This window comes from Lepus europaeus, chromosome 3 (assembly GCF_033115175.1).
Source record: "Lepus europaeus isolate LE1 chromosome 3, mLepTim1.pri, whole genome shotgun sequence".
Lineage (NCBI taxonomy): Eukaryota > Metazoa > Chordata > Mammalia > Lagomorpha > Leporidae > Lepus > Lepus europaeus.
Genome location: NC_084829.1, coordinates 163785948 through 163813651, shown reverse-complemented (window position 1 = coordinate 163813651; position 27704 = coordinate 163785948). Strand labels below are relative to the sequence as shown.

The 27704-nt window shown below is 39.0% G+C and overlaps 1 protein-coding gene across 6 annotated transcripts in view; it reads right to left on the bottom strand.

Moving 5' to 3' along the window:
* QKI (QKI, KH domain containing RNA binding) overlaps window positions 1-27704 on the bottom strand; it is a 171555-nt gene that overhangs the window by 76646 nt on the left and 67205 nt on the right. For all 6 annotated transcript variants that reach the window (XM_062187021.1, XM_062187017.1, XM_062187018.1 and 3 more), the window contains exon 3: window positions 14275-14391. In XM_062187021.1, the coding sequence (XP_062043005.1) occupies window positions 14275-14391 (117 nt within the window). The remainder of the gene's footprint in view (window positions 1-14274; window positions 14392-27704) is intronic.

Sequence of the window (27704 nt, the reverse complement as noted above, 5' to 3'; positions counted from 1 at the left end):
TAGTACCAACTGGTTGGAAATGGTCATATCAAATTACCTTGGCTATTCTGTGATCAAAAAAGGAACGGAATGAGTTTTTACTGCTAAGTATGCTGTTAATATGTTTATGCACTGACAGACTTTATCAAATTGAGGAAACTTTCTTCTCTTAAAGTCTGTTGGAAGGTTTATCAGGAATGTATACTGCATTTTGTCAAATATATTCCTATGCACTTGCAGATATAATCAGTCTTCTTCCTTTATTCTACTGAGAAAATTACAATAATTCCAGATATTAATCTAACCTTGTATTCTCAAAATGAATCTCACTTGGTACTCATAATAGTGTCTTTTATATCACTGGATTCAATTTGCTAAGATTTTTTTTAAGAACTTTTCCAACTATATTCATGAGTAATATTGATTTTTTTGTGGTATCTTTGCCTAATCTTGGTAGCACAGTAATACTGGCAATTAACAATTTGTGACAGTGAGGTAGGAAGTACTCTCTTATTTTTATGAAAAGTTGTATATATAGGATTCACATTACATCTTTCTTCAATTTGATAAAATTCTTTAGTGTGGTCATCAAGGCTTGACACGTCCTTTATGAGGAGAAATTTTTGAATCACAAACTCAGCTTCTCCATTGATATGATACTCAAGTTTTTCAATTTTCTTGGTAATACCTTGTTTTCCAAAGTTTAATTCTTTTCATATAAGTTATCTAACTTTACAGTTTCTCATGATATCCCCTTAAGAGTCAATAATAATGTGATCTATTTCAACTGATAATACAGCCAGTCAAGCCTTCTGCTTGTTAATTTACTGAAATATCTTCTTTCATGCACTGTAGTTCCCATCTGATGGTTCACTCCTCAAGTGCCCACCACAACCATGGTTGATGCTGGCCGCCAGGAACTCAATCCTGGTCTCCCACATAGGTGGCAGGTGCCCTTGAGCCAACATCTCCACATCCCAGATCTGCATTACTTGGGAACTGAAGTCAAGAGTAGAAACAGGTATCTGACCCAGGAGTTCCAACATGCGGGTGCAGCTGTCTTAATGGCTAGGCCAAACCACCTGCCCTGGGCTTGTCAAAATCCATCTGACAACTCTGCCTTTTCAATTGGAGTATGTCTTCAGCTGCTTTTTAATGCAACTTTAGTAAGATTCTTTCAAATCTGGCTCTTTCATTTCTGGTTTTCAACAGTTTTACTATGATGTGCGTAAGTAGATACTTCTTTGTGCTCATTGTTCGGTGTTTCTTGAGCATCTTCAATCTGTACATTTATGTCTGTCATGAAATCGTTGAGACTCTCAAGTCACCCCACCCCCATGCTCTCTCTTCTTTTTCTGAGACTCTAATTACGCACATGTTGGACCATCTGACATGTTATTCCCTTGTATCTAAACTTTTGTTCTTCATAACAAAAATTTACAATTGCTAGATTTTTTTTCGAAAAATTTTTTTTTATTTGACAGGTAAAGTTACAGACAGTGAGAGAGACACACAGAAAGAAAGGTCTTCCTTCCATTGGTTCACTCCCCTAATGGCCACTAGGGCCGGCGCTGCGCCAATCCGAAGCCAGGAGCTGGGTACTTCCGAACTGTCTCCCATGTGGGTGCAGGGACCCAAGCACTTGGGCCATCCTCCGCTGCCCTTCCCAGGCCACAGCAGAGAGCTGGACTGGAAGAGGAGCAACCGGGACTAGTACCCGGCACCCCAACCAGGACTAGAACTGGGGTGCTGGCGCTGCAGGCGGAGGATTACCCAAGTGAGCCATGGCGCTGGCCCTAATTGTTAGTCTTAAAATTCACATAATCCTCCCTCAGAAGTCCAACCAGTAAATTTTTCAATTGATATACTTTCATTTCTTTTTTGTTTTTGTTTTTCTTAAAGATTTATTTATCTGAAAGGCAGAGCTACAGAGAAGCAGAGGCAGAGAAGTCTTCCATCCACTGATTCACTCCCCAGATGGCCGCAGCGGTTCAAGCTGAGCCAATCTGAAGCCAGGAGCCAGGAGCTTCTTCTGGGTCTCCCAGGCAGAAGAAAGGGCGCCTCCTACTGGTTTCCCAGACCATAGCAGAGAGCTGGATTGGAAGTGGAGTAGCTGGAACTTAAACTGGAGCCCACACAGAACACTGGCACTGCAGGCAGCGGCTTTACCCACTATGCCACAGTGCCAGCCCCTATTTTTTCAGTTTCAAAACTTCCTTTTGGTTCTGTTTACTGCTTCTATTTCTTTGTTAGGGTTGTCTATCTTTTTGATTTTGTCTTCCTTTGTGCGAATTATTTTAACAGTTGTATTTAAAAAAAAAAAAATAATACATGCTTTTAGTTCCAAAATGTGGAGGTTGCTCTCAGTTGAATTTCTTTTGATAATGTGACCCCTTTTTCAAATTTTAATTTTGAAATATATGCCGATTCTGCATTCTGCTATCTTTCTTTTGAGAGCTGGTTTTGTCTTATTTGTAGTAGGCATCATCTTGGCCCAACTGAGACCTGCAAACTTGGTTTCTTAGATGTCAACTCTGGTTGCGGCTCACATTTTTTTCTGTGCGATGCTTTGAATCTGTCTACGTATGTATATTCCAAAAGCTTAGACAGAATTTAGGGGTTCTCTCGCTCTTTCCTTTCTCCTTCCCTTCCTGTAGAAGTACAGATTTCTCCAGGCTCAAATTAAATGCCACCTGTGATGCCACATGACAAGCTTAAAAGCCAGGCAAGAAAGTATTCAGTGCGTTGACCTCCCTGCTCCAAGGACTAACTACAGGATGGACCATGCTTATGCTCACTGCCCAGTTCATTGGGGTAGCTCTTTTTAATAGTATATCCATATTTGTGAGTTGCTTGTTCTTGAGAATTCAGTACACTAACTAATTTTCATGTTCAATACTCAAAGCAGAAGCCCTTAAATTTTTATTTTTACAATTCAAAACTCTATAATCCAATACTCAAAACAATCAGGCAGTTTGGCCCTAGTTCAAGTAGCAAATTTCTCTCCTTCTTCCTTCTACCAGAAACATTTCCTACATGACAGGGATACCTTTTATTCTCTATTAACAAGTGATGCAGCCCACCTAAAGCCCAAATTACTTCTGTGAGACTGGCTTCAGTACTCTTTTCTCATGCTCAGAGTCTAGTTTCCTGGTCTTTTCCCCTTTAATCACCCTAAAACTGAGTGAGTCTTTCAGTTTAGTCAGTGCTTCTGACAAGAGGTACACACACACACACACACACATATATATCAACCAACACTGATACGGGCAGGTAGGAGTGGGGGTGGGAGATGGAGATGGATAATTAAACTTAAAACTCAGTATTGAAAGAAATATAATTATGTATGAAAATATTACAACAGCAGACATAAAAAAATTCAATTAACTCAAACATTTGATTGTAAGGGTCACACTGAGTGGTTCTACAATAAAGCAGGCACCGTGCAAGTGTTGGAGATTATTAAGTTATTACCATTAGAGAATACTGTATTCAACTACTGGATACAGTAGGTACCTGAATGGAGACATGGATATGACCTGGGATCACTTGAGTAGGAAACAACTAACTTTGAAAATATTGCCCAAATTGGCAAAATGATTTGAAAAACCCAGACAGATCCAGAAAATAGAGTAGGTACTTAAAGACAGTGCCAAAGATCACAACTTATGTGATATAAAGGATATTCTTTATTACTCAAACAATGAAACTTCCTGAAGCACAAATTACTCAGCTTTTTCTTGATATACTCGGATTTATCTGTTACAAAATAATGCTTTTATTAAGTAAATGTATTAATAATTATACAGACCAGCAACTGAAATATAAACTCAGTTGAGAAAACCTCACAAAAATAACTGAAATACAGTTCTTTGATAACCTTACCTCAAAGCAATTTATTACAATATAAAATTTCATTTAAAAATATTACAAGATAGAATTTTCAGAAGGCCAACAGAGTTTTCTTAAAAAAAAAAAAAAGCTTATTAGTAAACAATTGGACTCAGAGGAACAAACTTCTTAAAGGGAGGCGGGGGAATATTACTCAATTAATGTAAGAAAATTAAGTTTAAAATAACAAGATAAATTTCAAGTTCATGCTGAACGCAGTAACTATTTTTCTCTTAGATTCAAACTACAACAGAATTCCTTTTCTTAAGCACAAAAGTTTTAGGAAGATAAAAACTTCAGGTAAGAAATAACAGAATTCTTACAATTTCACCCAAGTGTTCTATCCAACCCTGAATCCTTTATCTTACCTCTGGTCTCAGGCTGAACCTGCCCTATTTTCCCAGTTTAAATTATCAAGAAGCACTTACTGATTCAACATTAATGAAACTAAAAATCAGAATTTCAAAGTTGTATTAGATTTATAATTTCAAATGATTAAAACTATAAAAAATCTTTAGTCTCAAGCTCTAATACAAAACTTCTAAATGACATTAAGAACATTAAAAATATATTCCTTCTTAAATTAATGAACCTTTTGTGAGGTAGCAAGAAAATAAATATATAAAGCCTAAAAAACACAAAGGACACAACTTTCTGGTAAGTAGTGTTTTTTTACTCTAAAAGGATTTACAAAATACAAAGCTGTCAACAAACAGCTGGAAAAAAAATAGTTAATTTTCTTCACCTTATGTCTTCCCAACAGATAAACTAGGGCATTATAGCTGCTTATACAAGTTTTAATTGAGGGCTGTCACTGTTGGGAAGAAAGTGCAGAACCACTACTTTCCACATCAAACAAAGCAGGTAATTAACAGCATTCTGGCAGGAGCCCTTATCAGGGAAACACACAATGGGTGCTAACTTCTCTCAAAGCCAATGCTCTCTTACAACAAAGCTGAGCTGGTGTTTCAGGGTCACATTCACTTCTTTGTTACACAAGCATAAATTTACAGCTCAGTCAGACACCTATAATTAAACACAAGAAGACTATAATGCTAATACTCAGGCCGGCTTGCATTGGGGGGGGGGGGGGTGGCTATGGGGTTCCTCCTCCTCCCTGTAAAGATGATTGCCTTTCAAGTAGCTACAGTTCAGTTTTGATTACATAGAAATTAGATATGCAAATGTGTAAGATCTGGAAAAATACTTCCTTAAACGTCACATTGTGAGCAATCAGGCCTATTCTCTTTTCCTGTATATACAAGCAGCTCATTAAACAACTATTGTCTAAAAAAATATATCTGCCATAAATGCCTTCTTTTTATAATAGTAAAAACATTCATGATACATCTGTAGACTACACCCCTCCCAGCTACGTGTCACGGAGCTCTCTGCCAGCAGTTGGGGCGAAGGGTTACTGAGGAGCATGCAAGTGACCAAAGCAAAGCACTTTCCAGAATTCACACTATTTACCAAATACTTGGAGATCTGCCAAGGAGTTTGTTAGAATTTCACATAAACGTTAAATGACATCCATTAGTAACAAAATAAAACAAAGATATTATAAAGTATTACTAAATATTCCAATCATTTGAGGAAAAATTATTTTAATCTACTTAATGGGCTTGTATTGCAAGTCATGAGCACATCTCACTGTGGACAAGCAAACTTATTTTGAGAGGGAACAAAAACGTTTATCTTTCATGACAAAAACTGTCCTTTCAACTACGTGGTTATGGCTTGAGAACTAGTATGATCACCAATGTTTCTTGCTGAATGTGCTTCCTTACTGTCTCAAGCTTGCCAATTAATTTTACTTTCAGATTTTAAATTCCAACCTTGCTTTTTCATCTCAATTCTTACTCAACTAACTTATGAAGTGCTTGTTGGCTTTCCTTCTTTTTCTCTTCCTCATTTTTGAAATTTAATTCATTCAATCACCTAAGTAAAATGTTGAATGCTTCTTCTGCACTATCTATTCATTCCTCTGTATCTCAGAAAATAAGAAACTGGCTGACTAAAATTCTGTCATAAGAATTTATTTTGTTCTTAAGAGGCATCAATTATTTCCACACTTCACTGAGGAACATAAATTACTGCTCTTGGAGAATACAGTCTGGGCAAGGAAACAAGAATAAACAATACAATCAATACGAACACTACATTGTATATTTAGAGAATAAATGCCTTGAAAATCCAGCAAAAGGAGATTAGCAAAGACTAATGTGGAAATAAAATGAAATTCAGAAGACTGCTTTCATAACACCACCTCCCACATCCCCAGCTTACCAGTGAATCCCCTTCCTTCAACTCTTACCCAACTCCCTACACCACTTTATGATCCATTCTATTCACTTCCTGCCAAATAATTTCTGTCATAACAAATACATAAAAAATGTAAAAACTCTTCTACCAGTTACTTCTACACAAATATAACGCTCATGTACTATTTTCTACAATGACTGCTATTTTCTGCTTATAACTGTGACCTGTTCTAAAAACTAAACTTTTTTAAAATTTTAAAGTTCTAAAACAATGTGATAATAAAATTGTATTTCTGTATATGTTAGAAAGTCCTTAAATAACCATTTAAAAAAAAAAGCTGAAAGTAACTAAAAGTAAGTAAATCAGGTAGTAGCAACAGGACATTTAACTAACTGGTAGCAAATGGGAAGCAGTTACATTTCCCCGCACAGAAATCTCACATATACTGATACAGACAGACAGACAGACACACACACACACACACAAATATACCAAGATACTAATGCTAACAAAAAAACTAACAACTGAAAAATAAACAGAAAGTGTGTAATATTTAGTGGCATATAGAGAAAAAAGATTATAAAAAAAAATGGGCAAAAAACAGAAATATAAATTCAGGCAAGCAGTAATGAAACAGCAGCAACAGTAATACTAGAGAGTACTGAGCTGTACAACTTTGTAAAACTGCTTGAGAGCAGAATGGAGCCCAGGTTACCTCTCATGCTCTTGTCTTAACCATAACTGCTGGTAAGAACAAACTCATAAAGAGCAGGAATCCAGGCCAGCGCTGTGGTATAGCGGGTAAAGCCATCACCTGTAGTGCCAGCATCCCATATGGACCCCAGTTTGAGTCCCAGCTGCTTCTCTACCAATTCAGCTCTCTGTTATATACACCTGGGAAAGCAGTAGAAGATGGCCCAAGTGCTTGGAGCCCTGCACCTGTGCAGGAGACCTGGAAGAAGCTCCTGGCTCTTGGCTTTGGATTGACGGCGCAGCTCCAGCCCTTAAAGGCATTAGGAGAGTGAACCAGTGGATGAAAGACCTCTCTCTCTGCCTCTGCCTTTCTGTAACTCCATCTTTCAAATAAATAAATAAATCTAAAAAAAAAAAAAAAAAAAAATCCTACAGGCAAACAAAGGATCAAGTACTACAGGAAAAAAAAATCTTCTGATTTATATTTTCTTTCATAAGTTATCTTCTTCAAATATCACACAAAATTTCATTCTTACTCTAACATACATTAAACACATATTTAAAGAGATATTTTAATTTTATATCAAAAACTTCATAAGGCCACAACAGCTGTGGTATTTTTGGCTCTGTAACAACCTGTTATATTAAAGCAGAAAAAACCAAAAACCCTAAAAGTTATGTCTGCCTTCAAAATCAAGCCTTAACAATTATGCATGTTTAAAAATCACAAAGGGGCCAGCATTACGGAGAGCCAGTTGGAGTCTTTTCTGCTTTGTTTCCAATCCAGTTCCCAGCTAATGAGCCTGGAAAAGCAGCAGAAGATGGAACAAGTGCTTGAGACTCTGCCACCCACGTTAGAGACCCAGAAGGAGTTTGGGGACCCTGGCTTCAGCCTGGTCCAAACCCCCAGTGTTGTAGCCACTTAAGAGAATGGAAGACATTTCTCTCTCACTCTGCCTTCCTAATAAATACATCTTAGGGAAAAAAGTTACAAAAATCAAAAAGAGCAAAAAAAATTTTTAGTGATCTTTCATAATTGAAAGAATAGAAAAATAAAATTAGTAGAACAGATTAGGATTCCTAATAATCTATTGTTCATATGACTGAAAAAATCATTTTCCATTCAAAATTCCTTGTTAAAGAATTGTGAAAAATTCAATTGATGCAGCATAATTATAGATTCACCAGTAACATTCCATCATCTATCCTATCAATAGGGAATTGAATCTTCTAAACAGAGACTTTCTTAGGTATAACACAACCACAAGGTGCTCAAATATTCCTTAACTAAATTGACTGCAATCCAATCAAGACTTAATTTTAAAAGGCTCATTAAAAGCATCTAGTGATAAAACGGACTCTCCTTTTTCCCTGAAACTCATGTCTTCATTTCATTAGACACGGGCAATTAACTCATCCTGGTATTAGATCTATGGCACAGTAATTAGCTCAAATTTTACAGGTTACTCACAATGTTACTTTACTAATGAAAACAAAGATTTATTCTCTTTGGGTTCATCTTTTACCCCCCCACCCAAAAGAATGTCTCATAAATTTTAATAAGCACACTTTAAATAACTAGAATTTTTATTTCAAGTTCTCCCAAATCTTTCTTAACAGCATGGGCAAACCAGCCAACTCTCTAAAAGTGTACTGAGACACTATGTAACCTGAAATAAGCATTTACTTCTTATTGCACTGCTTTATACTCTTCCATCTTAAAAAATAGAGCTAAGGGGGCTGGAGCTGTGGCTCAGTAGGTTAGGCTTCTGCCTGTGGTGCCAGCATCCCATATGCGTGCTGGTTCTGGCCTCAGCTGCCCACTGCTGATCCATCTCCCTGCTGATGGCCTGCCAAAGCAGTGGAGGATGGCTCAAGTCCTTCAGCTCCTGCACTCACGTGGGAAGACCCAGGAGAGGCTCCTGGCTCCGGATCAGTGCCACTCCAGACGTTGCAGCCAACTGGGGAGTGAACCAGCGGATGGACGATATTTCTCTCTCTTTCTCTCTCTCTCTGTGTAACTATCACTTTGAAATAAATAAATAAATCTTAAAAGAAATTTACATCACGACAAGCATTGTGCCACAATGGGGTTTAAGCCACACCCTGGGACATCTGCATCCCATGTTAGAGTGCCAGTCCTGGCTACTCCACTCCCAATCTAACTCCTTACTAACGCACTTAACAAAAAGACAAACTCGGTTTTATTAAAGACTTCTATTTGTGAGGTATCTAATTAAATAATCACAGCTGGAATTACATGTCCAGGATTTGCTCCTCCAATAGTCTGGCGGTCAGCAAGGTAGAGGAAGAGCACTGAGGAAAGAGGAAGTGCTCTCCGGCAAGAAGCTAGGGATGATGCTGAACAAGACTAAATGACAGCTCTTCACGCTGTCTGTCCTTCAACTGTTCACTTAAAAAAAAAACTAAAACTATGCTAGAGCTGTTTGAAAGCTAGGTATTCAGCAAGATCAACAAACAGGCTGTCTAGAGACACATGTATCTGACCTCATACCACTAGCCATCAAAGCCACTCCAGTATGTCAACCACAGAACTGAACTCACATGAGTTCTTTCAACAAAGAGAGCTGAGATAGCAATAAGTTATTTCATAAACATAAAAAATTCTAGATTCTCCTGCATCAGTGAAATTTGTTGCTGCTATTACCATCAATACTGCCCTGAAACTTCAAGTGTGCTTTCCTACCACATCCATCACCAAGTCTTAGACATACTGATCAATTCTTGTGTAAATTGACATAGGACAGAATGCAGAGTTGAAGAGGAAAATGCTGAGTACAAAAAGCAGAATTACGATGGTATACCTCAAAAAGTTCATGAAAAATATAATTAAAATTTAATTTTTTGGAAAAACACTTTCATCAAATCTTTGCATTAATGATATATATGCGTTACAAAAATACTGCACATGGACTTCAAAACACAAAACAAAGTTTCAAAGGTACTACAACTGAAGGAAAACAAAAAAGTCCACAGGGATTTTACGAAGTATGCTCCTATCAGCTTTATAGTCAAACTTTCTAGCATTCATATTCAAGTTGCTCTAACAAATTGAAAGATATCGGCGCCGGTGCTGCGGATCACTAAGCTAATCTTCTGCCTGTGGCATCGGCACTCCGGGTTCTAGTCCTGGTTGCTCCTCTTCCAGTCCAGCTCTCTGCTGTGGCCCGGGAAAGCAGTGGAGGATGGCCCAAGTGCTTGGGCCCTGCACCTGCATGGGAGACCAGGAGGAAGCGCCTGGCTCCTGGCTTTGGATCAGCGCAGCGCGCCGGCCGCAACAGCCATTTGGAGGGTGAACTGACAGAAAAGGAAGACCTTTCTCTCTGTCTATAACTCTGCCTGTCAAAAAAAAAAAAAAAGGAAAGACAATATCGCTCCTAGGAATGGTTTATAATTAGAAAGAAACTGAGTCAGTAGCCAGAGCTGAGAACAGAACCCAGATACTCTGATGTGGGACAGAGGCACACAGGCACACAGGCATCTTAATCACTAGGTTCAAACTTTAAAATTTCATTTCTGTAAGAAGCAGAGAGAGAGAGAGAGACAGGGCTGGGACTCAAACTGGGAACTCAATCCAAGTTTCCTATGTGGGTATCAGGAACCCAATGTCTTAAGCCATCACCATTGCCTCTAGGGTCTGTACTGGCAGAAAGCTGGAGTCCACTGGTGCCAGGAATCACACTTAGCTATTCTAGTATAAAATGCAGGCAACTTAGCCATTAGGCCAAATGTCTTTTCCCTAAGTGCAAATTCTGACTGCCCGCACCAGTGCTGTGATAATAGGCTAAGCCTCTGCCTGCGGTGCCAGCATAGCATATGGGAGCTGGTTCAAGTCCTGGTTGCTTCACTTCCAATCCAACTCCCTGCTAATGGCCTAGGAAAGCAGTGGAAGATGGCCCAAGTGCATGGGCCCCTGCACCCACATAGGAGACCTGGAAGATCGACTTCAGATCAGCCCAGTTCCAGCTGTTGCAGCCATTTGGGGAACGAACCAGTGGATGGAAGACCTCCTTCTCTCTCTTTCTCTCTCTTTCTCCCTCTATCTGTGGCTCTGCCTCTCAAATAAATAAATAAATCTTTAAGAACATTTTTTTTTGACTGTCACTTTCTGGCATGAGAGCTTTAGCAAATTAATCTCTTTGAGCTTATTTGTCCTCAATGATAATACAAAAATACTAAAATGCAAACCCTGGGATGCAGCAGGGGATGGGCTCAGGTAATTGGGTCCCTGACACCAACACAAGAGACCTGGTTTTAAGTTCCTCGCTCCTGACTTTTTTTCCAACCCACACCCTGTGGCTGTTGTGGGCATCTAGGGAGTGATCTAGTGAATGGGCGCTTTTTCTCAAATAAAAAAAAAATTTTTTTAAATGTAGACCAGAGCTGGGTGCAAAGTATATGCTCTAAATCAAAAGCAGTATTCATTAAAAGAATTGAATTTCATTTGCAGCACACTTTCTAACCATGCCCTGTTAGGTACACACACTGTGTTTCAGAGACAAAGACCCGTCCCACAGTGTGCTGGCTGGTAAGACAAGTTTCTCATTAATATCCCAAGCCCTGATCACAGCCTCTTATGAAGCCCAACTGCAATCTCTGCTCTCACCATTCCATTCAGTATTTCCACACAAAGCCAATGCTGTTGACTCCATCAGGAATTCTGAAGTAATAAAGTGGCACATTAACCCACGTCCTTAAAATCAGCAGTTTAGAATGTTGGCAGTACTACTTATCTTCCTAAAAGAATTCAAAGCACACAGGGTTTATAATTTCCCCTATTTGCTAAATCTTTTCAGGGGCATCTATGCCCTTCATTTATTTCCTGAACTGAACCGACACTCTTGTTAGACACTCTTTCTAGTACCTACTGCTCTGTGTCACCAAACACCAAGGAAACACCACAACAGACATGAACAACTCTTGTTGAGTTTACCAGTCTTGTCAAGGACTCATGCTAGCAACTGGCATTTCTTTTATAACACTTGTTAAAAGTAAATTAAGATTTTCTAGCATTCTTAGCTTGTACATATGTTGACAACTCTACAGAAAAGCTTAAAGCCAAATGGCTTTTTCTTTATCACTCCTGAAATATACCTCAGTCTTGTTACTTTCATCAACAACTCTGATATTTTATTTCCCAAAATAATAAGCAACAAATGACAATACTTTCAATTTTTAATCTACTTTTATTATTAACACTTTAAAAGCACATGAGAATAACTACAGCATGAACCAAAATGATTTAATAAGATTATAGAAGACATTTCTGGAGTTATAATCTATACAAAAATTCTTTAAAGAATTCTCACAGGATGATATCAAACATATAACAGCCATTCAAATGAACTTGCTATGTCCAAAGCAAGTACATCTTAAAACATTCTAATAAAACTACAAATGTAATCTGTGGCTAAATTTCATTTTTTGATGTCTTTACTATTTTTTCTTACATTATGTGTGATCTTTAAGCTTTCTTTATTTCACAAGTCAGTGGTTGATAGAAAAATAAATAAATAAAATGTGTAAGGTGTTTCTATTTGTGGTTAAGAACAAAGCAATCAAAGCCTTGATGTTGTAACATAGCAGGTTAAGCCATAGCCTGCATATGAGTCCAGTTCTAGTCCCAGCTCTTCAATTTCCAATCCAGCTCCCTGCTAAAGGGCCTTGGAAGGCAGTGGAAGATGGTCCCAAGTACTTCAGCCCCTGTCACCCATGTGGGAGACCCAGATGGAGTTCCAGGTTCCTGGCTCTAGCCTGACCAACAGGGTAGCCTGGGTCATTGCAGCCATTTGGAGAATGAACCAGCTGGTGGAAGAGTTCTCTTTCTCCTCTCTTCCTCTGCCCCTCACCCCAGCACATTTCAAATAAATAAAACAAATCTCAAAGAACAAAGACGTCAACACAGAATTTGGAAGTACTAACCACTGAAGAAACAGAAAAAGCTGTCAGAGTATGAGGTATTTAAAACAGAAAGAAAATTGATCATATGAATATAAAAATAAAACAGAATATCTGACTTAAGTATTAAGTATTAAGTATTAAGACTAAACTTATAAAAAAAAATCATTAACTGATCACTCACCATGTGTCACACTAAGTGCTTTACAATTCATTTAATCCTCACAACCACAATCACGGCTGAATGACATTACTATTCCCATTTTATATGATACAAGCTCAGAAAGATTAAGTCATTTGTCCAATGTCACAAAGCTGGTAACTGTTAGAAACAAGACTCAAACCCAAGCAATCTAGCTGCAGAGCTAACTCTCATCATTCCATTCTTCTTTCAAAAATAGAAGAAAATGATCTTTATTCAAGTGTCTAACTATGGTTCCAAGCTCTAATCCTAGTCTGTGTGAGTGAGTGAAGGTCCAAAATGACAGCTTTAACAGGAGCTCAAGGAGGGAGAGGTTATTAACTGACTTGTTTAACTAATGGATACATGTTAATCTTTTGGTGAAAATTGTCCTTTAGTAGTCAAGAGATCATTGTCCACAGGCAACTAAATTAGTACTGTTAATGCCAATGCTACCTAAGTTCAAATATGGAAATTAGAACTTCATAGCCATAATTATTTGTAAAGATTACCACACAGCAGATTCAGAATATGCTTTTTTAAAGATGCTAATAAAAATGTTAAGAAAACATCTAAAAATTATCAAAGAGAACTCACACACATTTAAATATCTTTAAATTCTGTTGACAAGAATAGATTTAAAGATAATCAACATGGGGCCGGCACCATGGCGCAGATTAATCCTCCGCCTGCGGTGCCGGCATCCCATATGGGCACCAGTTCTAGTCCCTGGCTGCCCCTCTTCCAGTCCAGCTCTCTGCTATGGCCCGGAAAAGCAGTAGAAGATAGCTCAAGTCCTTGGGCTCCTGCACCCACATGGGAGACCACAAAGAAGCACCTGGCTCCTGGCCTCAGATCAGTGCAGCTCCGGCCTTTGCGGCCATTTGGGGAGTGAACCAACGGAAGGAAGACCTTTCTCTCTTCTCTCCCTTTCACTGTCTGTAAATCTAACTCTCAAATAAACTAAATAAAAGCTTAAAAAAAAAAAAAAAAGATAATCAACATTACTGAGGCTTTTCCCCCTAAACTTCTTATCTTCAAATCATTTGTTTCAACTTTTAAAGTTTTTAATTACAATATTTTTATATATACACAACATTATAGTAGGACTACTTTCCAAACTGGTAGTTTCTCACATATAAATACAAAAGTTAATACGATGAACTGATATTTTACTTCACTAAGTGAAAAATGATGACTAACAAGGGAAAATAAAATAAATAAAAGTTTAAATTTATGAATACAGTATTATTGCATGTACAAAATACCTAGATATTTTAGTATCAGGATGGAAATGTTTAAGTGTATGATTCACAAAAAGATTCAGCCTGTTTTCAAGTACTTACCTTCTTTTTATCCCTCATCGAGCCTTTGCCTCGGACCATTATTTTACATCCTGTTTCTGCTTCAAGTTGCTTAGCTGTAAGTCCTCTAGGTCCAAGGATTCTCCCAACAAAATTAAACTAGAAAAAAAAAAAGTCACCACAAATTATTCATTTGCTAGAATTTGCAGCTCCCAAAATTATATTAAGGTATGCATGTATTTTTTACTTAAGTTAAATGGTTTTTAAATTCTAATAACATCTACAGCCCTTATGAATTTCTTGTCAAGCATAGAGTATCACTATTGTTTCACCCATGTTTTAGCACAAAACTTTTATATGCATTAATATAGACTATGAATTAACAGCAACAGTATAGCTAAGACAGGTACCATATTGAACTATCCATCAACAAGTAATCTAAACCAGAATACAGTAAAGATTTTGATGAATTATTAAATGCCACTCAAGAACACAAATACTTCCTATAAAACCCAATTGTTTCTTAAACAGCAATTGCCATTTTTATGGAAATCCCTTGGGGGGGGGGTTTACTTGGGGGTTTTATTTACTTAACAAATCAACTTCCAGGGAATTGCTGACAGACAAGTTTGGGTTACACACTAAAACAATGATGGTCAAATTTGGATTCCACCCTATGCTAAATGAGTACACGATTTTCACCCAATTCTTTGCAAAATTTTATGTCAGCATCATGATGTTCTTTTCTCTTTTCCATTTCTACCTTTAATCTGTACTATTTTTTACCAAGAGCCTGAACTCTTTTCATGAATAGGACAGTGATATAAATTATCGTACAAAAATTATCATCATCCCTCAACAGAAATTTCTAGTATTTATATACGCAAGTTTTCTTTTAAGCCAAAAGGAAGAATAGACTAACTTTGAAACTGAAAAGTAAATTTTCTTCATTTGCATAAGACTCAAAAAAATGACTGGTTACCATCAGTTTAACAAAAACCCATGGGTGCTTTTTATTTATTTATTCAGTCAACTAGGCACTTTCCTTTTCTTGCATTTCTAATTCAATCATCCAGGGGCCACCACTGTGGCATATCGGGTAAAGCAACCGCCTGCAGTGCTGGCATCCCATATGAGCACTGGTTCAGGTCCCGGCTGCTCCACTTCCGACCCACTCTCTGCTATGGCCTGTGAAAGCAGTGGAAGATGACCCAAGTGCTTGGGCCCCAGCACCCATGTGGGAAACCTGGAGGAAGCTCCTGGGTTCGGATCGGCGCAGCTCCGGCCATTCCAGCCATCTGGGGAGTGAACCAACTGATGGAAGACCTCTCTCTCTCTCGCTCTCTCTTCTTCTGTGTATAACTCTTCCTTTCACATAAATAAATAAATAAATCTTTAAAAAAAAAAAAGCCTTCCACTGCTTCAAACTTAAATATAAATAAAGACTTCAGGAAGAGCTCTAAAAGGGAAAAGCCAGTACAATCAAGATAAAGGAATAGAATAAGGGATTGACCTTGAGGCAAAAAAAAGAATGTAATGTAGTAAAAACTAAGCCACTTTAGTGGACAGTATTAAACTACTTTATAAAAATGGCACACATCTGCATCCCCAAACAAAGAGGATGAGAACCTTGTTTTCATCTTCTTCCTAACACTTCTTATGGCCCATGTTACTTTCTTACCATGCTGGCAACTGGCCATCCCTCTGATTACTAATAAAGTCCAGTATTTTTTTCTTAGGTGGACTGGTCATTTCTGAAGTCCTTTTTTGAAGTACATTTCAAGTTTCCTGTTTTCTACTGTGTTCTTTCCTTACTGATTTTTACTTTGTGAGTACAAGTATACCACATACCTTTTCCCATCCTGTGGTTTCAGGTCTCCTTTAATGGTGTCTTACGATGACTGGAAAGATTTTTTTATTATTATTATTACTTTTATTTTATTACTATTATTTTATTTATTTGAGAGGCAGAGAGACTACTGAAGAGAACTGCCATCTATGGGTTACTCAAACATTGGTTACAGTTGTCAGGCAGTGGGGACTAGAGCCAGGAGTTGGGAACCAGAAACACAAACTCAATTCAGGACTCCCACATATTTGGAGGCAAGAAGTCAATCACTTCAGCTATCACCTGTTGCCCCTAGGCTCTGCTCTGGCAGGCAGCTGGAAAAAGAAGTGGAAGGCAGGAATCTAACCAGGCACATCATGTGATGTGGGATACTGGCATTCTCAACCACTAAGTCCAATGCTTGCTTGTCTAAATTTTCAAGTATCAACCTTCTCTTCACAGTTGATGTTTTCTGCATTTGTTTAAAAAAGTCTTTCCCCACCCTAATAATAACAAGATACTCTTCTGTAATATCTTTGTTAAACTTAATTGTTCACATTTTTCACATGTATGTCAAATGGACACCAGTTTGAGTCCCAGCTGCTCCACTTCTAATCCAGCCTGGGAAAACAGTGAAAGATGGCCCAAATCCTTGGGGCCCTGCACCCAAGTGGAGACCCTGATGGAGTACCAGGTTGCTGACTTCAGCCTGATCTAGCCCCAGCCATTTGGGGAGTGAGTCAGCACTGTGTCTCTAACTCTGCCTTTCAAATATATCAATAATTTTTTTTAAAAAAAGTCTGAAACATGAACACAAAGTATCACTTAGGTCATTTTATTTCTCTCAAGAATGTGCATCTTTCTGATAGTTTTTAAATTCTTATATTAAAATATAATTCAAGGGGCAGGCATTTGATCTAGCTGATGACAGCTAAGGTACCTATGCTACCCATCAGAGTGCCAAAGTTCAAGTCCCAGTTCTGGCTCCTAATTACCTCTTACTGTCAGGGAAGACTCTAGGATGGCTCAACTAATTTGAGTCCCTGCCAACCACATCGCACATAGGAAACCTGCATTGATTCCCAGCTGTTGTAGGCATATGGGGAATGAATAAGGAGAGCTCTGACTTTCTGTGTCTGCTTCTCAAAAAGAAAAAAGGTATAACTTGTAGGATTTTTCCTATTAAGTCTTCTGAACTTCACTTTCTGTTCCTTGTGTACAAACACATAATTGGGTTTCTTTTATCAACCTTGTTCATTCTTCAATGATATACATACTGTTCTGCAGGTACTTCTGAATTCCTTATGAAAATAATCATTATCACATGTAGATAATAAGAATTCTATCCCAACTTTGTATTTTTCTTTAATTCTTCTCATGTTTATATAACACTGGCAATACATCTTCAGCTCACTACAAATAAATGTGTATCATTTTTGACTTGTTCCAGATTTCAAGAAGTAATCCATAGATTTTGAAGATACACATTCTCAGCTGTTTCAGGCATTTGGGGAGAGAACCAGAAGACAGAAGGTCTCTTTCTCTTCCTTTCAAATAAATAAATAAAATTTTGGTGCCAGCACTGTGGCACAGCAGACTAAAGCCCTGGCCTGAAGTGCCAGCATCCCATATCAGGTGCCCAATCAGGTGCCAGCTGCTCCACTTCCAATCCAGCTCTCTGCTATGGCCTGGGAAAGCAATGGAAGATGGCTCAAGTGCTTGGGCCCTTGCACCAGGAGACCCAGAAGAAGCTCCTGGCTCTTGGATTCAGATCGACGCAGCTCTGACCATTGTGCTCAACTGGAGAGTGAACCAGCAGATGGAAGACCTCATGCTCTCTCCTGTCTCTGTGTAACTCTGACTTTCAAATAAATAAATAAATCTTTAAAAAAAAATAAATAAAATGTCAATCCAATCTTAAATTGCTCAAATAAACTAAAGTTGATCAAGATGCACTATTTTACAAATTGCTACATTCACTTTCCTAACATTTGGTAATTATTTTAAAATTTACATTCAAGAATGAAATTGACCTGTTACATTTTTTCTCAAAATATGTCTCTTAGATTTTAGCATCAAGATTATTCTAGCCTCTTTTTCTACTCTGGATGAGCATGCGTAAGACCGCTGCTATTTCTTATCTAAACATTGAAATAGAATTGGTAAAAGCCACCTAGGCCTAGAGTTTTCTCTGTGACAAGTTTTTTGTTAAATTGTATTTATTCAGAAATGTATCTACAGTCTAAACTTGAACTGTAAGGATATCATATTTCTTTTTTTTCTGATAGTTTATCAACATTTCTTTTTCTGGATCATTCTTCTAGTCTTTTCAAAGAAATCCACTTTGTTTTTGTTCACTATGGTAGGCTAACTTCAAATATGTCAATTCTCAATTCTTCATTGTCTTTAAGATTTATTTATTTATTTGATAGAGTCATCAACCTTCCATATGCTGGTTGACTCCCAACATGGCTACAACAGCCAGAATTAAGCCAGGTCGAAGCCAGAAGCCCAGGAACTTCATCCCAGTCTTCTAAGTGGGGTAGGTGCCCAAGTGCCTTGAACATCTTCTGCTACTTTTCCCAGGCCATTTGTAGGGACCTTGATCAAGTGTAGGCAGCCGGGAAAATGAACTGTGGCCCCTATGGAATGCAGGCATCCCAGGCAGCGGCATCACATGCTATGCAGCAATCCCAGTCACACCTCATTGTCTTCTTGCTAATGTAAATTTGTACCTTCTACAAATTCTAGAATCTATGTTACCACCATGATTTGCTTTGGCCAACACAATATAATGGAAGAATGCCAATACAATAAAATGAAAAGAATGATGTATCATTTGAAAGCCTAATGTCAGTCTTAGCTAGTCCAACTGTCTTAGAGACCTATTATTCCCATGTCAACAATCTTGGGCTAACCTGCGGGACAATAAAAGCACGGGACCCAGTCACCATCAATGTCCACAGCCAGGCAACTTCAAAAGCAGAACTATAGACACACATAGGCCATTTATTTATTTGGAAGGCAGAGTGAAAGAGAGATCTTCCATCCACTGGTTCACTCTCCAAATGGCCACAATGACCAGGGTTGGGCCAGGCTGAAGCCAGGAGCTTCCTCTAGGTCTCCCACATGGGTATAGGAGCCCAAGCATTTGGACCATCCTCCACTGCTTTCCCAGGCACATTAGCAGGGAGCTGGATCAGAAGTAAAGCTGCTGGGTCTCGATCTGCCACCCACATGGGATGTGGACAACGCAGGCAGTAACTTCACCTGCTACACCACAGCAACAGCCCCAAAATGTATTTTCTCCATTTCAAATATAAGAACTGCCTAATTACCTTTATTTTTTTTAAACTTTTATTTAATGAATATAAATTTCCAAAGTACAGCTTATGGATTACAATGGCTCACCCCCCCCATAACTTCCCTCCCACCCGCAACCCTCCCCTTTCCCGCTCCCTCTCCCCTTCCATTCACATCAAGATTCATTTTCAATTCTCTTTATATACAGAAGATCAGTTTAGTATACATTAAGTAAAGATTTCAACAGTTTGCCCTCACATAGCAATACAAAGTGAAAAAATACTGTTGGAGTACTAGTTATAGCATTAAATAACAGTGTACAGCACATTAAAGACAGAGATCCTACATGATATTTTTTAAAAATTAATTTTCTATGCAATTTCCAATTTAACACCAGGTGGTTTTTTTTTTTCATTTCCAATTATCTTTATATACAGAAGATTGATTCAGTATATACTAAGTAAAGATTTCATCAGTTTGCACCCACACAGAACCACAAAGTGTAAAAATACTGTTTCAGTACTAGTTATAGCCCATGAGAGTATTGTAGGCATGGAAAGTCAAGACACCATGGAAAAGAAAAAAAAGAAGACCTAAATGAAAGATCTCTGCGAGTAAGATCCCAGTGGAAAGAACGGGGCCATCAAAGATGGAGGTACCTTTCTCTGAAGGGAGGAGAGAACTTCCACTTTGACTATGACCCTATCGGAATAAGATCAAAGTCGGCGAACTTTAAAGGCTTCCATAGCCTCGGCAACCCATGACTAGAGCCTAGGGAGATTACTGACGGCATAAATAAGAGTGTCAAATTGTTAAGTCAGCAACAGGAGTCACTGTGTACTTACATCTCATGTGGGATCTGCCCTTAATATGTTGTCTAATGTGAAGTGATGCTATTTTTCAAATTCCAGCTTCCAGAACTACCATCAGAAAATATACTATGTACATTAGTCCTTTAATATGTGTTCTAGGCTGGCTTTGCAGCAAAGCATATGGCCAACTTTTGTAAATATGCTTGAAAAGAATGCAAAGTCGTGGGGTTCTTTGTGGCACCACAGGTTAAAGCGATGCTGGCAATGCCAGTGTCCACTCTGCGCACCAGTTTGAGTCCCAGCTGCTCCACTTCCTTTCTAGTTCCCTGCTCATGTGCCTAGGAAGGCAGCAAAAGAAGGCCCAAGTGCTCGGCTCCTGCCAACCACGATGGAGACCCAGATGGAGTTCCTGGCTCTTGGCTTCCACCTGGTCCAGCCCCAGCAGTTGTAGCCATTTGAAGAATGAGCTAGCAGATGAAAGAACACTCACTCGCACTCCTTCTCTGCCTTTCAAAAAAATAACTAAACCTTAAAAAAAAAAAAAAAAACAGGAATAGAAAGATTGTGCAAGGTACAGGCAACCATCAAACTCAAAAAAGAAAATGCAAAATCTACTATGATTAAGTGCATTATGATTGGAGATTACTTAGTACATTAAATATTATTTATGACTGGATATTATTTAGTATATCAAATAATCAGCACATAATTTGTTTTGACCTGTTAAACCAGTTGGTCTAAACTACAAAACTTAAACCACAGCTAATTAATCGTCACAATTATTACTTACTAAATAAAAACATTTTGAGCAAGCTAAAACCAAAACATTAAATCTGTGATAAAATTTTCCTAACTTTAAAAATGAACCAATTGTTATTGTCCTCAAGAACCAACAGAGTGTAATACCCCAAGTGCATACCATCAAGATTCTAAAGACAACTGAATTGTCAAGGTCACCCTTCTCAAAACATTGCAAGTAGAGAATGAAAAAAAATTAATCATAGCAGCTGCTTTGTCTTGTGCAACCAATTTCCAAGTTAATATCATTTGTCTTGCATTAAAATTTATTCTATGTTGATTTATCATGCCAGTTCTGCAGCTTCATTCAATTAAAACAATGTCAGAACACATTCAAAGAAAATAATTTCAAACAGCCTGAGCTAAGAGCAACTTTAAAAGCCAAAAGAGGGAGCCGGCACTGTGCACTAGTGGCTGCTCCACTTCAAATCCAACTCTGCTATGGCCTGGGAAAGCAGTAGAAGATGCCCCAAGTCTTCAGGCCTCTGCACCCACGTGGGAGACCAGAAAGAAGTGCCTGGCTCCTGGCTTTGGCCATTGTGGCCATCTGGGGAGTGAACCAGGGGATGGAAGATTCTCTCTCTCTCTCTCTCTCTCTCTCTCTCTGCTTCTGCCTCTCTGCTTTTAAAATAAATAAATAAATAAATAAATAAGAGGCCAAAGAACAGAGCAAGACAAAGAGGGGACAAAAAGATTTTCATTAACACTATTATTTAAATCTGGATCATTTCTGGGGTCCAAAATTATATTTTTGCTAAATGGCAAGTTAATTCCTAAAGAAGAAACAACGTCTGATGATTAATATTGCTACTCATTCCATTTTATAAAGAAACAATAGCTTTCTCCCAATGACAAAGTGTGAAGAATGAAAAAATTCTGCCCACTAACTTTTTTTTTTTTTTTTTTTTTGACAGGCAGAGTGGATAGTGAGAGAGAGAGACAGAGAGAAAGGTCTTCCTTTTTGCCGTTGGTTCACCTTCCAATGGCCGCTGCGGCCAGTGTACCACGCCAATCCGAAGCCAGGAGCCAGGTGCTTCTCCTGGTCTCCCATGCGGGTGCAGGGCCCAAGCACTTGGGCCATCCTCCACTGCCTTCCCGGGCCATAGCAGAGAGCTGGCCTGGAAGAGGGGCAACCGGGATAGAATCCGGCGCCCCAACCGGGACTAGAACCCGGTGTGCCGGCACGCAAGGCAGAGGATTAGCCTGTTAAGCCACAGCGCTGGCCTGCCCACTAACTTTTTTAAAGATAAAATCTCCTATGAGACACTATGATAGGATGATGGATAACTAACAATATTTCTATAAGGAAATTTGAACACTTGGCAAAACTATTAAAGTAATCTCTGGGTAAAATCTTCTGAGGGGAAATAAAAACCTTTATAACATGAAATTCTTTTAATTGCTTTCTGACAATCTTTTCAAAATATTACATCTATTACTTCTAAGGTGATTTCAGTTAGATAGCTTACAAACCTTATATTATATCATATATATATAACATGGCAAGCATGAATTATAAACACATAAGAGTATGTCTATTTGTGGATGAAATCATTCACTAAGCAGATTAAAAAATTAATCACTTCTAATCACGTCAACACTAGTGAGCCTCTCTCTGTAGGATGAGAGGATTTTGACTATGTAGTAACACAACTGTTATTAAAAGTAAGAATCAGTATATGAAAATGTATTGTGGGTTTTGGGTAAACAAACCCCTTGTCCCTTTTCTACCTTCATATTAATTCTAGATAAGTGCTCAAATACTGTAGTTCTCCAAGAAATATGTGCTGTGTAATAATTATTACAGGAACTATCTGGCAAAACCTTTCACATTAGATCTTCAGAAACACTCTGTTCGTGTCAAATATGCGTAGTAAGTAGTACCCTCAGAAAAGGCTCTGTATAAAGTTATGCAAAAGAAGGCAGCTGCAACAAAGGGAACTTGCAACCAAAATGTGGTATTTGTGGAATACAAATGTGGGTACCCAAAAGCCTGCTCCTTTGGGTAGGATGTAATTAAGTGGCTGAAAGTATTCAGAACAAATTCCAATGAATAAAATTGATAATTATTCCTTCTAGAAGCTAAATAACAATCAAGAATACAAAAAAGGAACTAGCACTGTGGCATAGTGGGTAAAGCCATCTGTAGTACAGGCACACCATATGGGCACTGGTTCAAGTCCTGGATGCTCCACTTCTGATCCAGCTCCCTGATAATAAGTCTGGGAAAGCAGCAAAAGATGGCCAAGTGGATGGGGCTCTGCACCCAGATGGGAGACCCGGAAGAAGCTCCAGGGTCCTGGCTTCTGGCTAGCCCAGCTCCAGCCGGCTGCTGCAGTCATTTGGGGCGTGAACCAGCGGTTAGAAGACCTCTCTTTCTCTGCCTCTGCCTCTCTGTACTTCTACCTCCCAAATTAATAAATCTTTAAAAAAAAAAAAAAGACACAAAAATTATCAACCAATTAAAATTACAAATGAAGGGAAACATATTTAAGAGTATAAGATGCGGGGCCGGCACCATGGCACATCAGGTTAATCCTCAGCCTGCAGCACCGGCATCCCATATGGGCAATGAGTTCTAGTCCCGGTTGTTCCTCTTCCAGTCCAGCTCTCTGCTGTGGCCTGGGAAAGCAGAAGATGGCTCAAGTGCTTGGGCCCTTGCACCCATCTGGGAGACCGGGAAGGGGCACCTGGCTCCTGGCTTCAGATTGGTGCAGCTCCGGCTGTTGCGGCCAGTTGGGGAGTGAACCAACGGAAGGAAGACCTTTCTCTTTGTCTTTTCCTCTCTGTCTTTAACTCTACCTCTCAAATAAATAAAGAAATTTTAAAAAAGAGTATAAGATGGAAAATGTTATATACCAGTGTTCAAACTGTTTTTCAATCCTTTATTTTTGCTATTACCCTTATGTTCCAGCAACATGCAATTGACATGGTTTTGTAAAAGTAGCAGATACTTTTAATGTTTTTTTCCTCCCACCAAAGAAGTCAAAATTCTTCCCATCGCCCAATATATCCTTGTGTTCTTTGATTCCAAGACAGCTTCCTTCCTCCAAAGTGAGGTTCTCAAAGTACTCTGTACCAAACTCACCACATGTACCAACTTCACCACATGACTTGTGAAGACTTGCATGTGTCTTGAAGTCATGCACCCTTATCTTGCTACATATACTACACAGCACAGTGAAGAAACTAAAATTTATTTCTATAATGAAATCACACACAAGCTGGAATCAGGAATGCTCTGAAATTTGTTGACTGCTGGCATGACATTAAAAAATTTCAGATTTTGAAGCATTTCAGATTTCAGATTTTCAAATTATAGGATGTTCAACTAACATAACAAAATAAAGGAAAAAAAAAAATCCCAAACCTGAAACATTTCTGATCCCAAATATTCTAGATAATTTACATTCAACCTATAATGACTTTTCATTCTCATGGTGAAAATTTCCTAAAGTTTTTTTTTTTTTTTTTTTGGTGGGATAGGAGACTGCCTAAAAATAATAAATACTATAAGAGGGCCAATGCCATGGCACAGTGGGTTAAAGCCCTGGCCTGAAGCGTTGGCATCCATTTATGGGCACAGGTTCTAGCCCCAGCTGCTCCTGTTCCAATCCAGCTCTCTGCTATTGCCTGGAATAGCAGTAGAAGATGGCCCAAGTCCTTGGGCTCCAGCATCCACGTGGGAGACCCAGAAGAAGCTCCTGGCTTTGGATCAGCGCAGCTCCGGCCGTTGCAGCCATCTGGGGAGTGAACCAGCAGATAGAAGACCTCTCTCTCTGTCTCTACCTCTATGTAGCTCTTTCAAATAAATAAAATAATAAATCTTTTAAAAGAATAAAAGAAAGAAATACTATAGGCTTAAACAGAAGGAAGGAAATAACAGATTAGAAAACTAGGAAGTATAATAGAAAAGATCAATGAAAGCAATTGGTGTTTGAAGAGATACACAAAATTCACAAACCTTTACTTGAAAAGAGAACCCAAGTAAAATAAAAAAATAAGAGGATATATTCCAATTGATGGCAAAGAAACTACTGTTAATAATTATGAACCAAAGATGTTGATAACCTGGAGGAAATGGATGAATTTCTGGAACCATACTGAAACTGAAGGAATAGAAAATCATTACAGGCTTCTAACTAAGGAGACTAAAATCAATAATCTAAAGCCTCCAGACAAAGAAACACCCAGAACCAGATGGCTTCACAGGTAAATTCCACCAAACATTTAAAGGAAGAATTAACACCAATCCTCATTCACCTACCTCTACTCTTTAAACAAACAAAGATTTATTTTATTTATTTGAAAGGCAGAGCTACAGAGAGGGAAAGACAGAGAGAATTACCTTCCATCTGCTGGTTCACTCCGAAAATGGTCCCAACAGCTATGACTGGGCCAGAGTTAAAGCCAGGAGCCAGAAACTCCATCCTGGTCTCCCACATGGATGGCAGAGACCTTCGCAGGTACATCATCAGGGAACTGAACTGGTAGCAGAGCAGCCAGGACTCTAACAGTGACCCAATGTGGGATACTGACTTTACAGGCAGCAGATTAACCTGCTGTGCAACGACATTGGCCCCACACCAATATTTTTTTTTTTTTAAAAAAGATTTATTTTATTTATTTGAAAGTCAGAGTTAGAGAGAGAGGTAGAGCCAGAGACAGAGAGGTCTTCCACCCACTGGTTCACTCCCCCAAATGACCGCAATAGCCAGAACTGAGCTGATCCGAAGCCAGGAGCCAGGAGCTTCTTCCAGTTCTCCCAAGCAGGCACAGGGGCCCAACGACATGGGCCATCTTCTACTGCTTCCCTAGGCCATAGCAGAGAACTGGATCGGAAGCAGAGCAGCTGGGACATGAACCGGCACCAGTGCCCATATGGGATGCTGGTGCTGCAGGCCGTGGCTTTAACCCACTGCGCCACAGTGCCGGCCCTGCACCAATCCTTCTTAAACTCTTCCCAAAGACTGAGCAGGACAGAACCTTTCCAAATTTACCTTATGAAGGCACCACTACCCATTATCCACAGGCCAATGTCCTTGATGAGCGTAAGTTTAAAAAAAAAAAACACCATCAACAAATCACTAGCAAACCAAATTAAAGGATCACATACCATGATCAAGAGGGAATTTTTCCTGGGATGGATGTAAACAAAGGTGGATCAAAATACACAAACCAATAAAAAAATACATCATAACAGCAGGAAGAACAAAAACACTAAGATCATTTCAACAGATACAGAAAAAGCATTCAACAAAATTTTCCTTTCAAGATTAAAAAACTCTTAATAAGTCAGTATAGAAGGCACATGGCTTAACAAAACAAAGCCTACATCAGAAAAACCCGTTGTAAACATCACACTCAATGGCAAAAACTGAAAGTGTTCCTTTAAGACCAAGAACAAGAGATGAATGCCCATTCTGAGCAGTTCTAACACAGTACTAGCAGCCCAAGTCAGAGCAATCAGGCCAAGAAAAAGAAATAAACAGAATCCAAATTGGGAAGCAAACAATTAAACTGTCTCTGTAAATGACATGATTTTATATACCCTAGTAAACCATGAAATGGCCCCACTACAGTACTGGGGAGGGTCCGCATTGTGGTGCCACACAGCATACTGTATCAGAGCACCAGTTTGAGTCCTGGCTGTTCTGCTTCAAATCCAACTCTCTGCTAATGTGCCTGTGGAGGCAGCAAAAGATGGTGCAAGTACCTGAGCCCTCATCATCCATGTGGGAGACCTGAATGGAGTTCTTAGCTCCTAGCTTCAGCCTGGCCCACAGCAGGGAAAGAACAGCCTCTTCAACCATTGGTGTTGTGTGCCCACAACAGCAAAACCCAGATATTCACAAACAAATGAAAATGTATCCTCATACCACACACAAAACTTAAGTAAAAATGAATTATTTTAAATGTATGATCTGAACTTGTAAATTCCTAGAAGAAAACACAGGATTTGGTTCTTTAAGAGACTGATCTTGGCAATGAATTTCTTTAGATTTGACATAAAAAATAGAGGCAATAAAGACAAAATAAACAGGTGGACTGTATCAAGATAGCAAGCTTCCATACAGCAAAGGAAATAATCAGCAAAACAAAAAAGAACCCATAACATAGGAGAAAATTGCAAGCTATGCATTTGGTAAGGGGTTTAATGCAAAACGTATCAGGATATTAAAACAACCCAAAACAACTCAATTGAGGGGAAAAAAAATGCAATTTTAAAATTGGCAGATGGCCGGCTCCGCGGCTCACTAGGCTAATCCTTCGCCTGCGGTGCCGGCACCCCAGGTTCTAGTCCCGGTTGGGGCGCCGGTTCTGTCCTGGTTGCTCCTCTTCCAGCCCAGCTCTCTGCTGCAGCCTGGGAAGGCAGTGAGGATGGCCCAGGTCCTTGGGCCCTGCACCCGATGGGAGACCAGGAGGAAGCACCTGGCTCCTGGCTTCGGATCGGCACAGCGCAGGCCATAGAGGCCATTGGGGGGTGAACCAATGGAAGGAAGACCTTTCTCTGTCTCTCTCTCTCTGTCTAATTCTGCCTGTCAGGAAAAAAAATGTCCTTAAAAAAAAAAAAGATGTCCTAAATAGCACTCTGGCCTCAGAATCAGCCCTTAAGGCATTTGGATCTGGCTGAGGAGCCTACGAGAGTATTTTAGGCATGGAAAACCAAGACACTCTGGGAAAAAAAAAAAAGAAGAAGAAGAAGAAGAAGACCTAAATGAAGGATCTCA